The following is a 13952-nucleotide window of genomic DNA, read 5'->3' on the forward strand; positions in this document are numbered from 1 at the left end:
GTATACCTAATTTTTAATCAGTTAAATTAACACAGAATAAACCACCCTTCAATGCTTAGAATCAAGCCTGACCGACTTCCACGGTCACCTTTCCAACCTCCTCTCACACCGCATTTGCCTTTGCTCACTACCTTCCAGTGCCATTGCTTCTCCTTCAGCTTCTGGAACATGCCAAAACCTTCCTGCCCCAGGACATTTCTTTTCTTTTTTAATTTATCTTTATTGATTTCAGAGAGAGGAAGGGAGAGGGAAACAGAGAGAGAAACATCAATGATGAGTGGATGGGCTGCCTCCTGCACGCCCCCTGCTGGGGGTCGAGCCCACAGCCGGGGCCTGTGCCCTGACTGGAATCGAACTGCGATCTCCTGGATCCTGGGTCGCTGCTCCAGGGGGAGCCACGCCCGGCTGGGCTGCCCCCAGGGCATTTTGCCCAAGCTGCTCCCTTTGCCTAGATTAATATCCTCTAGGCTCTTCCTACGGGTTGGCATTTTCTCATAGTTCAAGTCTTGGGTTCTATGTCATCTCTTCAAAGAGGCCATCCCTAGCCGCCCTACATGCACAATCGTTGAATAAATGCCTCTTCCCCCCAGGGCAGGGCTTCCATTCCTGACCACGGGGTGTAAAGTAGCACCTCTCTCTTCACCCTCTTTATTACAATATTCTGATTTACTAGTCACTATTTGAAATTACCTTGTTTGTATATTTTCTTAGTTGTTTACTGTCTCTCTTTATCTAAAGGGTTTAAAAAGGCCCCATGAAAGTAGGGACCCTGTCTTTTCTTGTTCCCAATTCTACCTTCAGCAACCTAAACAATAAGCATTTGACGAATGAATTAATGCAGCATATACTATGGGTCATACACTGTTCTACGGGCTCTACAAATAACTTTAAAAAAAAAATTTCGCTCGGCCAGGCGTGGCTCAGGGGTTGAGCATGGACCTAGGATCCAGGAGATCACCGTTCGATTCCCAGTCAGGGCACATACCCCGGTTGCGGGCTAGGCAGCCGATCAATGCCTCTCTCATCATTGATGTTTCTATCTCTCTCTCTCCCCCTCCTTTCCTCTCTCTGAAATCAATAAAAATATGTTTTAAAATAATAATAATAAATAAATAAAAATTTAAGAGAGAGAGACACTGACTTGTTGTTCCACTCACGCATTCCCTGGTTGAGCCTTGAGTGTGCCTGACTGGGGATCCCATCCCTAACCTTGGGGCATTAGGACGATGATTCAACCAACTGACCTACCAGGGGCCAGGGCAGATATCAACTCTTTTAATCCTCACAGTATCTCAGTGATGGAGCTTGATTTTTACCCATTCTGCAGTTAAGAAAATTGAGGCACAGGGCTCTTGTGTAACTTGACTAAATGGAGTTGGAATCCTAAACACAATGTTCTTAGCCACAACGAAATGCTTTTCCGAGATATAAGCTGATGACGGACTAAGTGAATGAACGAATGGAAATGTGAACATAAACGTTGATTTTTAAAATTTTTTTTGCGTCTCCGGGTTCCCTAGATATTCCGCAAGAGGGCGCTTTCTCCCAGGTCTTGACGCCAGTCCTCGAGGCGCGCTCTATCTTTCCGTCTCGGGCTCGCGCGCGCTGCGCGGCACCGGAAGTGACTGGGCTTGCAAGTTCCCCCGGTCTCTTCAGGGGAAACTGAGGCCGGCTCGTTCGGAAGAGACAGAGAGAGCCGTCAGCCAGGTAGGCCGGCCCGAGTCAGCGGCGCCGAACTCGGCAGCGAAGAGCCCTAGAATCTGGAAACGACCTGACGAGGAAGGGGGGGGATGTGGCCCCCCACGGCTCGCGGGGCTCGCAGGTAGGAGCACCGCCTCCCCTATGCGTGGCAGGCGCTACGCCCAATGGGAGCCCTCGCCGTCCCGCTTCCGTGCCGACTGGGCTCTCTGATTGGTTACGCCGGGGCGGGCCGCCGGGGGCGAGACCCCTCCTCCCAGAAAGGTCTAGGGGGCGCCCCTGAGGGAGAGCGGTTGCCTAGCAACGGGGCGGTGGCCAGGCGGGTACCCGGCCCTGGGCGCGGGAGAAGCCGCGAGGCCGCAGCCCACCCACGCCGGGCTCCGGAGAGGTGCAGCCCCCCCCCAGCCCCCAAGCCCTCCCGGGGGCGCTAGGAAGCCGCCCGGGGCCTGGCTCCAGGAAAACGTGGTCTCGGCTGGGAGGGTCCTCGAGCAGGTCTCGACCCTTCTCCCTGACCGAAGGAGAGGCCAGGAGCCTCACCCTCACCCCGTCTTTGTGCAGGGCGCCGGCGGCCATTGTGTCCGTGCGGGAAATGGAGGACCCGGCAATCCCCTACCGCCATCGCCGCGTCCAGGGCCTTTGGGGAATTCAGAGAACACCAGCGACGTTTCTGGGGGGTCCCCGGCCTTCAGCCTTCCGGAAAGGCCCGGGAATGGCCTTTCCGAAGTCAGACCTCAGATCCGAGGCAGTTTCCCCTTCCCTCTGTCCCTCATCGAAACCTTGAGCCCCATTGAGAAATCCTTTCAGGGTTTCGGAAGCCTCACCCTGGGCCGGTACTTAAATAGAAAAAAACGACCGAAAAACCCCCCAAAACCCCCTAAAGCCCACACCAGCCACCTCTGGGAGAATTCTCCTGGCTCCCAGTAGGAGGCGGAGGGAGAGCCAAGGAGCTTGCAAGAGCGTAGGGGCTGGGCTCCCGGGTGGCAGGAGGCCGCCCTCATTCTGGGCGATGGAGGAGGAAGCAAGCGAGGTGGCCGGTTCCTGAGCGTCGTAATTCCTGTGTCGCCCTCTGGGCTCCCAGCCGGCTGGGTCGCATGATCCCTCCAGCCGGAGCTGGTTTTTTTGCTAGCCGCCAAGAGGCCGGTGGAGTTACCGGCATCCCGGCTGCCACCTCCTCTCCCGACCTATGGTACAAAAGATCTTCCGGGGGCTGCACCTGCCTGCCTTTGCCTGAGACGGATTTGAATGTAGGTGGAGCGGGGGTGGGGATGGAGGGCAGACAGGTTCGGAGAAAAGGGGGTGGCTGGGGGAAAGAAAAAAAGAAAAAAAAAGGCCGGTGTGATGGTTCAGAGCCCACTGGTGCTTTCAATTTGACTTCATTGAAGTCCCTGGGAAGCTAGACCCAGACCTTCATAAGAGCCACAAAGAAAACAGTTCTGGTATCTGGAGGCGGAATGTGATGTTATAGGTTAAATGGCTTGCATATTAATTTCTTTTTTCCTGAAGCTCTTTCTCTCCCTTCAGAACCTTATCTTGGCTTTGGATCTCAGAAGACAGCCACTAAGGAGAGACCAGACTCAGTGAGTGATCAGGTGTTTTGGACAATGGACTGGTGGAGCCCATCCCTGTTATAAAAATGTCTCAGAGCAACCGGGAGCTGGTGGTTGACTTTCTCTCCTACAAGCTTTCCCAGAAAGGATACAGCTGGAGTCAGTTTAGTGATGTGGAAGAGAACAGAACTGAGGTCCCAGAAGGGACTGAATCGGAGATGGAGACCCCCAGTGCCGTCAATGGCAACCCGTCCTGGCACCTGGTGGACAGCCCCGCTGTGAATGGAGCCACTGGCCACAGCAGTAGCTTGGATGCCCGGGAGGTGATCCCCATGGCAGCGGTGAAGCAAGCTCTGAGGGAGGCGGGCGATGAGTTTGAACTGAGGTATCGGCGGGCATTCAGTGACCTGACGTCTCAGCTCCACATCACCCCAGGGACAGCATATCAGAGCTTTGAGCAAGTAGTCAATGAACTCTTCCGGGATGGGGTGAACTGGGGTCGCATTGTGGCCTTTTTCTCCTTCGGCGGGGCACTATGCGTGGAAAGCGTAGACAAGGAGATGCAGGTATTGGTGAGTCGGATCGCAACTTGGATGGCCACTTACCTGAATGACCACCTAGAGCCTTGGATCCAGGAGAACGGCGGCTGGGTAAGGACCATGCCCCTTGTGTGTCCCTTTTCCTTGGCCTCTGGTCAGAGAGGTTCTCAACAGCCTTTTCCCATACCTCTTTCTGTTCTGCTGGATGGTTACTGGACATGTTCTTTAAGGAGACATGACTGGGCCTCTGCACCGCAAAAAGTTAACTTCTAAAGTACAGATGACCTAGTTCTTGAAATACCAGGCATCTTTCATTCTGGTCACCCTTATGACCCCACTCTTTCAAACTTGTGTTCCAGTTTCTCAGTGGAGGAAAACATAGCCTGTGTGTTCATTTGAGAGTGGGAAGTTAGTCCAGTGTTTCCCTCACCCTGACATAATGGCTCACCACGCAAAGCAGTGATGAATATAATGCCCGGAGAAGATAGTGAGTATCAGTGACCCCTAAGCCCCTCCATTCTTACTTCCCCAGGGATATCTGTCCTGGGCTTCTCTCCCCCACGTCAAATTCTCTTTATTTCAGAGTTTGCATACCTGATATTCTCCTCTCAGAAAAGGGCACAGCCAGGCAGGAGTTCCCACTGGCTTGATGGCTAAGGATTGTCTGACTTTAGGGCAGTGGCCAGTTGTGTTTGTGCTGCACCCATATGTTCATTTGCTCTGAAGTGTGCAACTTTCTGCATGGTTGGCCTGTTTGCTGAGCTCTTGCTGTGTCACACATTAAGCCTGGACTTTGTACCTCACTGCCTAGGGTCGGTTGGGGAGCTCCAGCTGTTCTGCCTGTTGCTTTCCGGCCAGGGCCCTGGGGCCTCTTCACTGAGCACTGTTTGCTTGCAAAGCAAGAACCAAATCTGTGGGGCTCTATGGGACATTGAGATTCAGTGACTGACTTCAGAATCAAACTGACATGGGTGTGAATCCCAGCACTGTCATTTAACTAGCTGTGTGACCTTGGACAGACCAGTTTACCTCGAGCCTCAGTTTCTTCCACTAAAAAAATGTGGCAAGCCCTCCTTGCCTTGCAGGATATTGTAAATCTTGGAGCTAATGTGAGCCCAGTGACTGACACCAACAAGTTTGCTGTAATAGTTGTTCTTGGTCCCAGATACACTTTCTGGGCCCAGGAGTCATGCCTCATTGCTTTCCCAGGGAGAGAGAATTCTTTTGCCTGTCACCAAGTCAGGATGAGATAGTGGTAAGAGATTCTGTACCCATGGTCATTGTAGGCAGTTTTTGCTGTTCTACAGTGACCTCAGTTATATTTCCTTGCTGTCTCCCTGCCTAGGGGAGGTGAGGGCTTATGAGAGGTATTCTGTCCCCTCAGAATACCCCTAAAACTGAGCAGGCTGTGGAAAATAAATCATCTATTGAAGGAACTGAGGTGGAAGGGGCCATGCATGCACCGTGGACTCAGGAATGTCAAGAATGCAATTATCCATAGGCTGGGCCTAGGGCGTGGCAGGCACTTCAGTTTACCACTGAGCACAGGCCTCTGATTTGCCCTGGAACCCCACCCCCTGTCCTATTTCCCATTTCTTTGCAACTTCATCAACTCTTTCCCCAGCCAGCTCTTGTATGAGGCAAAGGGATCAAGTCAGTAGAGGTCAGATGACTGCGGTGGGGTTGGGGGAGGTAAAGGTAGAGGGCTCTCTTGAGCTAAGGCTAACCAGACTTGAAAGCCTTTCTGTAAATGAACTCCCTGGGGAGATAAATGATTAAATAGTTCCTGTTGGTTTGTTCAATGACCTCTCATTCCCTCCTGCTTTGATTCTCTTTGGGGGCAAATATTTGTTCAGCTGATTACAGGAGGGACAGGATTCCAGTGCTTCAGACACACCCTCTGAGGCATCTCCTGGTTGAGATTTGGACCATTTACCTACTTTGCATGACTTTTGTCTTTGGCCAGTGGTCCTAATAACTGGTGAGTTGTTGCCAGCTATTAACAAAAGGCAATCTAGGAGAGTTGCCTGGTCTGCCAGCTAGCCTCTGCAGAGGGCTACCTGGGCCAGAGAATTGCCAGTCACCCAGTGTTGCACGTGAAAAGAGGTTTTAGACACAGCAGCACTAGGCAAGTTCATTAGACAGCCACTGGATTGAAATTCCATTTTATCTCTTTGCTCAAGAATTATCAGAGCCCGTTGAACAACATACCATATACTTCTTCCTCTTGGTGAACAGAGGGGATGTATGCAGATGAACCAGTTATATCAGAACTGTTTCTGGGCATGCATTTTCCCTGAGGCCAGAAGGTATTGACTCAGGATCCTTTGGGTAGAAGGTATCTGCCTACTTCCCTCTCAGTTACCATTTGGTTTGAGCTGCATAGACTGGCTACTGCAGTGGCATCTCATAACCTTCCTGGAGGATGTGGCTGGGGGATCCATGACTGTAGGAGTTATGGGTCATTCCATCCTTGGGTATTCTCTAAATTTAACATCCCTACAGGAAAAGTAAAGGAAATGTGCCTTTATGGAGTACATCTTATATTCATGGCATTGTCTTAGGTCTTTTACTTATGCAACTAAAATTTATTGAGTATCTACTCTGAAGCATGCACTTTTAGGTGCTGGCCATAAGGCAGACATGGTACCTTTCCTCATGGAAATGACATGCTATTTTCTATATTCCACACAATACCCTTCCAATGTAGGTAGGTTTATTCCCAGTTTACCTGTGAAGCTAAGTGACTGGCCCCAGGTTTCCTACAGCCAGTTAAGTGACTGAATGAGAAATTACATGTAGGTTGGCCTGATTACAAAGTCTAAACTCTTTCCATCCATATCGGGTTCTCCAAGGAGTAATAAAGTGACCCCAGCATACTAGCACAGAAATCCAGAGATGCTGTTGGGCCAAGTAAAACATGCCTGTGGAGGTGCTCATTCTGGTCTGTGATCCTGGCATTGTTTAGATAGCTGCAGGAAGAACAGTACCTGTATCTTTATTGGCAGTAGCAGGTTCCCAAAGATGTGTATGTAGCCTCAGATTCTGGCACTGGTAAAACTCAAATGGGTATCAGGGGTTTGCCCAGTCAGAGTGGGTTTCTTGTTAATTTTTTCATTGTTAAGGTCCTCTCAGGCCTTACCAGTAGATAAGAATCATGCACGTGGGGAGAAGGTGGCCTGCTCCAGGTATGTCTACTTAATTGCAGGGGATACTCCAAGGACTGGAATTCCAGACTCAGAGCCACACCACCGCTTGCCTGGGGTCACCTGGCAAGATGCTGAACCTGTTTGTCTCTTGTTCATCCATCTCTCCCACCTGTAAAATGGAATAATGATAGCCACCTGCCATAGCTTGACTCTAGTAAAGAATAGAACAAAGGCCCTTCCTGGGCCTTAGTTGTAGGGTGGAAGCATCCCTTTTAATGAATAGACTACCTGCCTCAGAAGACTGAACTTTGCCCTCAGAATTTCTAAAGAAACAAAGTCAGCCTCTGAGATTCACCCAGAATGGTATATGATGTGATCTTCCTTGGAGGGACAGAGTGTTTCTGGGGCTTTCCAGTGGGAATGTGGACAGTTGTGGGGCGAGGACCCCTGGTAGGCCAGGACATTTTGGGATTGCTATCCTTGCAAAACCCCATAGCTAGATGGAAGCACCATTGTTGAGAGCAGTGAACAGCGTGTGGGGGAGAAAACATAATTTGGCCTTTTCCAGTCTGCATGGCTCTGTGGTCTTCTACTTTCTGTACATTTCTTCTTGCCTGGTCTGGCTTCTTCGGCATATATAGCGCAAATACCTCAGCGACCTTTGCAGATCTCAGCAGCTGTTGGCAGCTCTGTGGTTTTTTTGGGGAAACCCCATTAGAAACCCCAAACGTGGAAATTTTTAGTAATTTCATTCAGGTTCCAAAGTGAGATAGAAGTGTTTCAGGGCTCCCCCTCAAAGCACTCAGTTCTTCTAGATGTACATTTGAGGTTGCTATTAAAACCCTGTCACATCATAGGATTTTCCAGACTTCCTAGGACAAATTTCCCCGGTAGCCCTATGGAGCCCTTCAGCTTCTGGTAGAAAATTACCAGGTATTTTTTCAGGGAGCCCCAACGGAACCCAGAGGGTTTTCTTGACTTTTGTGTGGGCAGTCACCAGATTTGCTTGGGCTGCAGGAAGCAGCAATTGTTAGCTCTCTCTTCCCAAACAGGTACTGTCTTGAGGCCGGTGGGCTTGAGTGTCCTCTTCTATGCCCTGCCTCCCTGTTTTTTTCCAGACGCCCCCAGCCTTTCATCATGGGCTTTCTTTCAGCAACTGTTTTTTTTCTGGGTTTAGCCTTGATAGGTTTAGGGGTAATTCCCAGTGAGCTGCTCTTCTACCGCAACATAATCTCCTTCTGCGTTAATTAGCAGTGTCTTGTCCCCATCCCCAACCTCCAACCTCATTCCATGGAGTCCTCCCTAAGGACTCCCTCTTTTTTCTTTGAAGGTGTCACTCTGCTCCTGGTTCTGCTTCTCTCCTGTTCCTCCAGCTGACAGCCTATCCTCCCCATTCCCAGTTGGCAGACCCGAGTCACACAATCCCCCTGGGTCTTTTTGTTTAGCCTGGGGAAGGGAAGACCCAGGAGAATATGATCACTGGTTTCAAGTTTCTGAAGGAAGAGGGGCTGAGCCTTTTGTATCAGTACAGTACAGTGGTAGAGTTTAAGTTAGTGTAAATAAGGCATTTCTAAAACTACCATGTCTCTGTCAGGTTTAGAAGCTTCCTGAGTGTCCAGGTAAACACTTGTTTGTCCATACTTATTTTCTCAGCACTGAACAGAGGTCTTAGGCATAACAGGTACCTAGTAAAAGAGATGCCCATTAAATTTCCAAAGAAACAGACATATTAAACCAGAATAATAGTAATGGGAATTGCCCTTTACCTAATAATTTATTCATTGATTCAAACAGAATTTAGCGAGCTCCTGCTGTATGCCAGGCTGTCCTAGCTACCAGAGGTACAGCATTAAATAAAACAAATTTTCTGTCCTTGTGGAGCTCACATTCTAGTTGGGAGAGACAGACAATAAACATGTAATTACATGCACACACAGTTTTTATATATATGTATGTGTGTATATGTGTGTGTGTATACATATAACTTATATTAGGTGTTAGTGATTGCTATGAAGAAAATAAAGCCGGTTGAGGCATAGGGCATGCCTAGCAAGGGAGGTAGGGATGCAATTTTAAGAGCGGTCAAGGCAGGCATCACCAAAAGTTAGTATTTGAGCCAAGACCTGAAGAAGATGAGGTAGTGGATGATGTAGGTACCTACATGAAGTGTTATAAGCAGAGGAAATGGACTCAGGAGTGAGTATGCTTGGCATGTTCAAGGATAAGCAAGAAGGCCAATGTAGCTAGAGAAGAAACGGAGGGTGGTAGGAGGTGAAAGTGGAGAGTGGTTGAGATTGAGTGGTGAGAGGTAGTCAGGGGTCAGATCACATGGGGTATTATAGGCCTTGATGAGGGCTTAGCTTTGGTTAAATGAGAGAGGCCAGGAGATTTCGAGCAGGGGTGAAATGGTCTGAATTCTGCAAGGGTGGTTGCTGGGAGCCCAGTGAAGAGGCTGGTGCAACTGTCAGGTGAGAAAAATAGTGACTTGAATCAGGAGGTAGAGGTAGAAGTGGTGAAAAGGGACTGAAAAATAAGACCAGGCTTACCCATAGCATATTGATGGGTCCAGCCACCTTGGAAGCCGCATTTTTCAACCAGTTTGAGATCACAGAATGAGGACTGAGTGAGCTAGATGTTCTTCAGGGATCGCTCTCTCCAAATGTGGTCTCCTGAATGGCCCTCCTCCACTCTAGCAATATTTCTGTCTGAATAACTATCACATGTCTGGATGCAGATCCCAGCTCACCCCCACCCAGCTGTGTGACCTTGGGCAAGCTCCTTGAATTTTCTGAGCCTTGGGACGAATAATTCCTGCCTCAAAAGGTCATGACCTGAGATGCATAGATCCTGGCACATGTTGGTATTGTAGTTATCTTCACCATAGAACTCATGTCCAAGACCCATTCGCAGAATCTGCAGTATCCAGTCTCCTTCTTTTGGATGTGTTAGTGACCCTCCAGCACATCCGCAGGGCAGACTGGCCCACCAGCATTCCTGTCAGAGCAGGAGCTCCATAGTGTTCCTGTGCCATGTTGGTATAAACCCTGGTCTTAGAGTCAGGATCCCAGTTGTACTCTGAATCTGCTCTCACTCACTGTCTTACCTCGGCTAAGTCGCTTCAGCCCCAGGCTCCAGTTTCCCCATCTGTAAGATGGAGGGTTGAAATAGACAGTCTAGGAATCCTGATTCTCACTGGCCTTAGACCTTGTGGCAGATTCCACCTTTATTGTATTTCACATTAGTTATGTTTTAAGATGGTTCTTTTCTATTAGCTGCAGTACTTTAATTACAGAAATTAATGTCAGTATCAATATAGGGTATTATTTGTGATCCCACGCTAATAATACTCCAAATTTATGTAGCACGTAACCCTTAGCATTTTCATATCCACCTTGCCTTATTGATGCTCATGGCCACCCACGGCAGTGAGCCACAGGGAAATCTGGCTGAGAAAGATGAAGCAGCTTGCCCGAGATTACATCAGGACGATGCAGGGTTAGGACTTTCAAATCAGGATTTGACCACTAACTTGCTACATGACCTTGGGCAAGTCTTTTAATTTGTAAATGGCTATAATAATAGTGCCTTATTCTGAAGATTCAGTGAGTGAGTTCAAGTCTTAAGGCTCTCAGAGTAGTGACTATTAGGATCAGCAGCAAACAGCAACTGCATGCTAGGGCTTCTTCAGTCACATCATCTGGCTTCTCGTTTATTACATATTGATTTTTGCAAATAGTTTTTTGCAGAAAGAAACTGCCTTTGGAACCTTTGCTACTTGATTTCATCCCTGATGAGACTCTCAGGCCAAGCTGGAGCCTTACAGCTAGCTCTAAGCTACAGGGATTTTTGGGCAGACTCCAGAGTTCCCCTCGGAACTAGAGGTTTTTCTCTTGCTCTTCAGGAAATGCCATTGCCATGACTTCCATGGACTGCTTCCTGTCCCAGCCCAGCAGCCAGATTCCTGCTGGCGAGAGTGTGGAAACTGGAAAGTAATGTCCCCAAAGGCTCCCCCCCCCACAGACTTTTTTTGGATGTGTCCCTCCCTTTCCTCTTGTCAGTTACTTTCTTTGTCCCCCTTCACCCTTCACCCAGCTTCTCTCTCCAGCCTCTGATCATCCTTCTAAGATTTAGAAAATGCATTTCTACCTAGTTCTATCAGACCTTTCCCCCAGTCCCACACTGGGGGGGTTGGCCGGAACTCCTGGGTTTTCTCCATGGCTCCTTCACTCAGTAGCAGTTTCAGTCTTGGACTCCCCCTAGAGGGACATTAAGCCTGTCACTTGCAGTAGCTTCTGTCATCCATTAACCTTGAGTTCCCCCAGGGGTCCCCACCCACCCCAGCACAGGATGGAGACTCCTAAGAGAGATCTTAGGTTTGTCACATATAAATCTTACCTCTTGGAGATTGACGGCAAATGGTAGAGTGAAGTGGAGCCTGTCCCCCCACCCTTGACCCCCTGCACCTTTCAGGAGGAAGCTAGGTTGAAAACTCCTGTTGGACAATCATCTGAGGCAGGGGAGATAGCTTGGGAGGGGATTGGAACACACTCAACTATGCCTCAGATCCTTTGTTCTGCTCTTGAAAGGGAAACATTCCCCTCCCTCCTCCCTGGCCACACACACGTGCCTTTGTTCCCCTGAGTCAGGCAGCTGGGAACACAGTGTCCCTTCCAAGGAGCCTGACTTGCCTACTCAGAGGCTGGCGTCCTGGTCAGTGGGAAGGGGATGTTTTGTTCAGGAGCCCCCAGCCTCAAGTCCTTTCCATAGAAGAGCTTTTCTGTCAGAGATTAAGAACTTGCATAGAAACAGCTGCCCAGGAACTTGCCTCAAATTATTCCATGGGATGCCTATGTCCCAGGATAAAACAGTCCCTCTCTCTTATTCCACTTGGTGATTAATATTATTGTTAACATCACTATTAATAGCACCTAACATTTACCAAGTGCTTACTCTATGCCAAGCATTGTTCAGAGTGCTTTACATGTATTAATTTATCCCATTTGCACAATACCACCCTGAAGCTGGTACTATTTTTATCCCCATTTTACAAATGAGGAAACTGAGGTATAGAGAGGTTAAGCAGCTTATGCAAGGTAGCGCAGTTAGTAGGTGGTAAAGCCTGGGAGGGTAGCCTCCAGGCTCCCACTTTTAAACACTTCACTGTGCCCCCTACCCCCACTGTATCATTGTCAAGATGATGGTTGGCATTTATCCAATGCTCACTGTGTGGCAGGCCTTTTACCAACATCATCTTTCTGTTACTATCCCAACAATCTTTATCATTATAGGATGTAGATTTGGGAGGACTCAGTTAGCCAGGAGGCAGAGTCTGTCTTTGAAACCAAGTCTGTCTTACTCCAAAGTCTATGTTATCTCTAATTCTTCTTAAAAATCCTACAAGGTAGGTGGTGTTATCTTCATTTTATGGTTGAGAAAACTGAAGCTCAGAGAACAGTGACATGCTCAGGGCCTCATAGGCTAGTACCAGGAGGACCTGGGATTTAAACTTGAGGTGTTTGACTTCATACTTTACCACCTTATTGTCTGATGATAATTGCTTTTTATGTGCATGATAACACTTTTTTACCAGACTTTTTTGTATACATCATTTTACAGTGAGGTAGGTTAGGTGGGTATGTTCACTCCCATTTCAGGGAAGAAACTAAGGCACAGGTTTGTCCCACAGTAAATTGCAGGGCCAGACTTAGAATCCGTGTTCTGGCTTGTTAGGCAGGTGTTATCAATGTTGCCTGCCTTCCCTAAGGCTTGTTCATTGCTCAGAGCTGTCTTCGGAGTTTTTCATTTGTTAAATCTGCCAATACTGATAAATGCTTTATGTGTTCCAAGTGCTAGGGACACTGGATACTGCAGTGAGCAGGACTGGGTTTCATGCCTCAATGATCTGTTTTTATGCCCCATACTTTGGGCCTGGCTGTTGTCCTTCTGCCATCATGCTGTGTGTGCATTACCTATCTGTCCCCTCAGTTCCTGTGGACATTCCAGGCAAGGTTTATTTTAGTTAGTGTGTATTGATCACCTTCAACACACCCATAGATAAAACTCGACTCTAATTTGAAACTTAACTTGATCTCTTGCTGGTGGCGTAACACTAGGCACATCAGCTTCAAATTTTCATTCATAAATCACAGAGAGTAATACCAACCTACCAGAGTAAGCGAGGCTTAAACCAGAAAGTGAAATGCTAAAGTTTTTAGTTATAATAACAGAATCTATGTTGAGTGCTGATTCTGTGCCAGGTGCTGTGCTTATGCCCTTGACATAATCATCTTGTTTGGTCCCCACAACTGCTCTGATGTGAAGATGGAGAATCCAGAGCTTCAAGAGGCTCTATAATGCCTCCACAGTAACACATCTTATACACCTTGTACTCAGATATATCTAGTGCTAAAGCCTGCCCTCAAGCCACTGCGTCATAACTTCTTTGCAGGTCCAGACTGGCTTATTTCATTCTGAGTACTTGGCACAGGGCCTGGGGTTGGGCAAGGACTCAGCCAGGATCTGCTCAATGAGCATGAAAGGTTGTTATTATTACATGGCAGGTTAGGCTACAAAAATGTCTGTCTCTAAAGAAGCAAACTCATTTGAAGCAGTAGGAGTAGACCTAAAACACTCGGTAAATGGCTCCAGGCAAACTGTGCCAAATCTGTGGTGCAGACTCCAGAAGCAGAAGAGGACAGACCCACTGACTGCATCCTACAGGTGCCATGGACCCCTGCCAAACCGGCCCACTTCCACCATCAGCTACTCAATTGATGACTCGGCCCAGAGGTCTCCACCCTCAGTCTGCATCATCAGTGAGCACCCTCTCCCTCCCCATCTGCATCACCAGCCCAGACCCTCTTCTGTGCTGGTTGTGGGGTGTCAGAAAGGGGGAAGGTCACTAGGAGCTTGAATAATAGTTTTCTCAGCAGTGTGGCTTTATGTAATTCACAGAGTCCTCTCTTTCCTTATCTGTAAAATGAAGATAGTAGTCACCCCTCAAGATAATAGCAGTAATC

The 13952-nt window shown here is 48.4% G+C and overlaps 1 protein-coding gene across 6 annotated transcripts in view; it reads left to right on the forward strand.

The window, feature by feature from the left end:
• The first annotated feature begins 1560 nt into the window (after nt 1-1560).
• Nucleotides 1561-13952, forward strand: part of BCL2L1 (BCL2 like 1) — a 45004-nt gene continuing 32612 nt past the window's right edge. Inside the window, exons 1-2 of one of the 6 annotated variants that reach the window (XM_081149921.1) lie at nt 1561-1822; nt 3202-3895. In XM_081149921.1, coding sequence (XP_081006047.1) covers nt 3332-3895 — 564 coding nt within the window. In that variant the 5' untranslated portion in view covers nt 1561-1822; nt 3202-3331. Of the gene's footprint in view, nt 1823-1990; nt 2943-3201; nt 3896-13952 lie in introns of those variants that run through there. The other 5 variants (XM_081149918.1, XM_081149920.1, XM_081149922.1 and 2 more) reach the window with 5 other exon arrangements.

Source organism: Miniopterus schreibersii, assembly GCF_964146895.1.
Source record: "Miniopterus schreibersii genome assembly, chromosome: 10".
In the NCBI taxonomy this organism is placed as follows: Eukaryota; Metazoa; Chordata; class Mammalia; order Chiroptera; family Miniopteridae; genus Miniopterus; species Miniopterus schreibersii.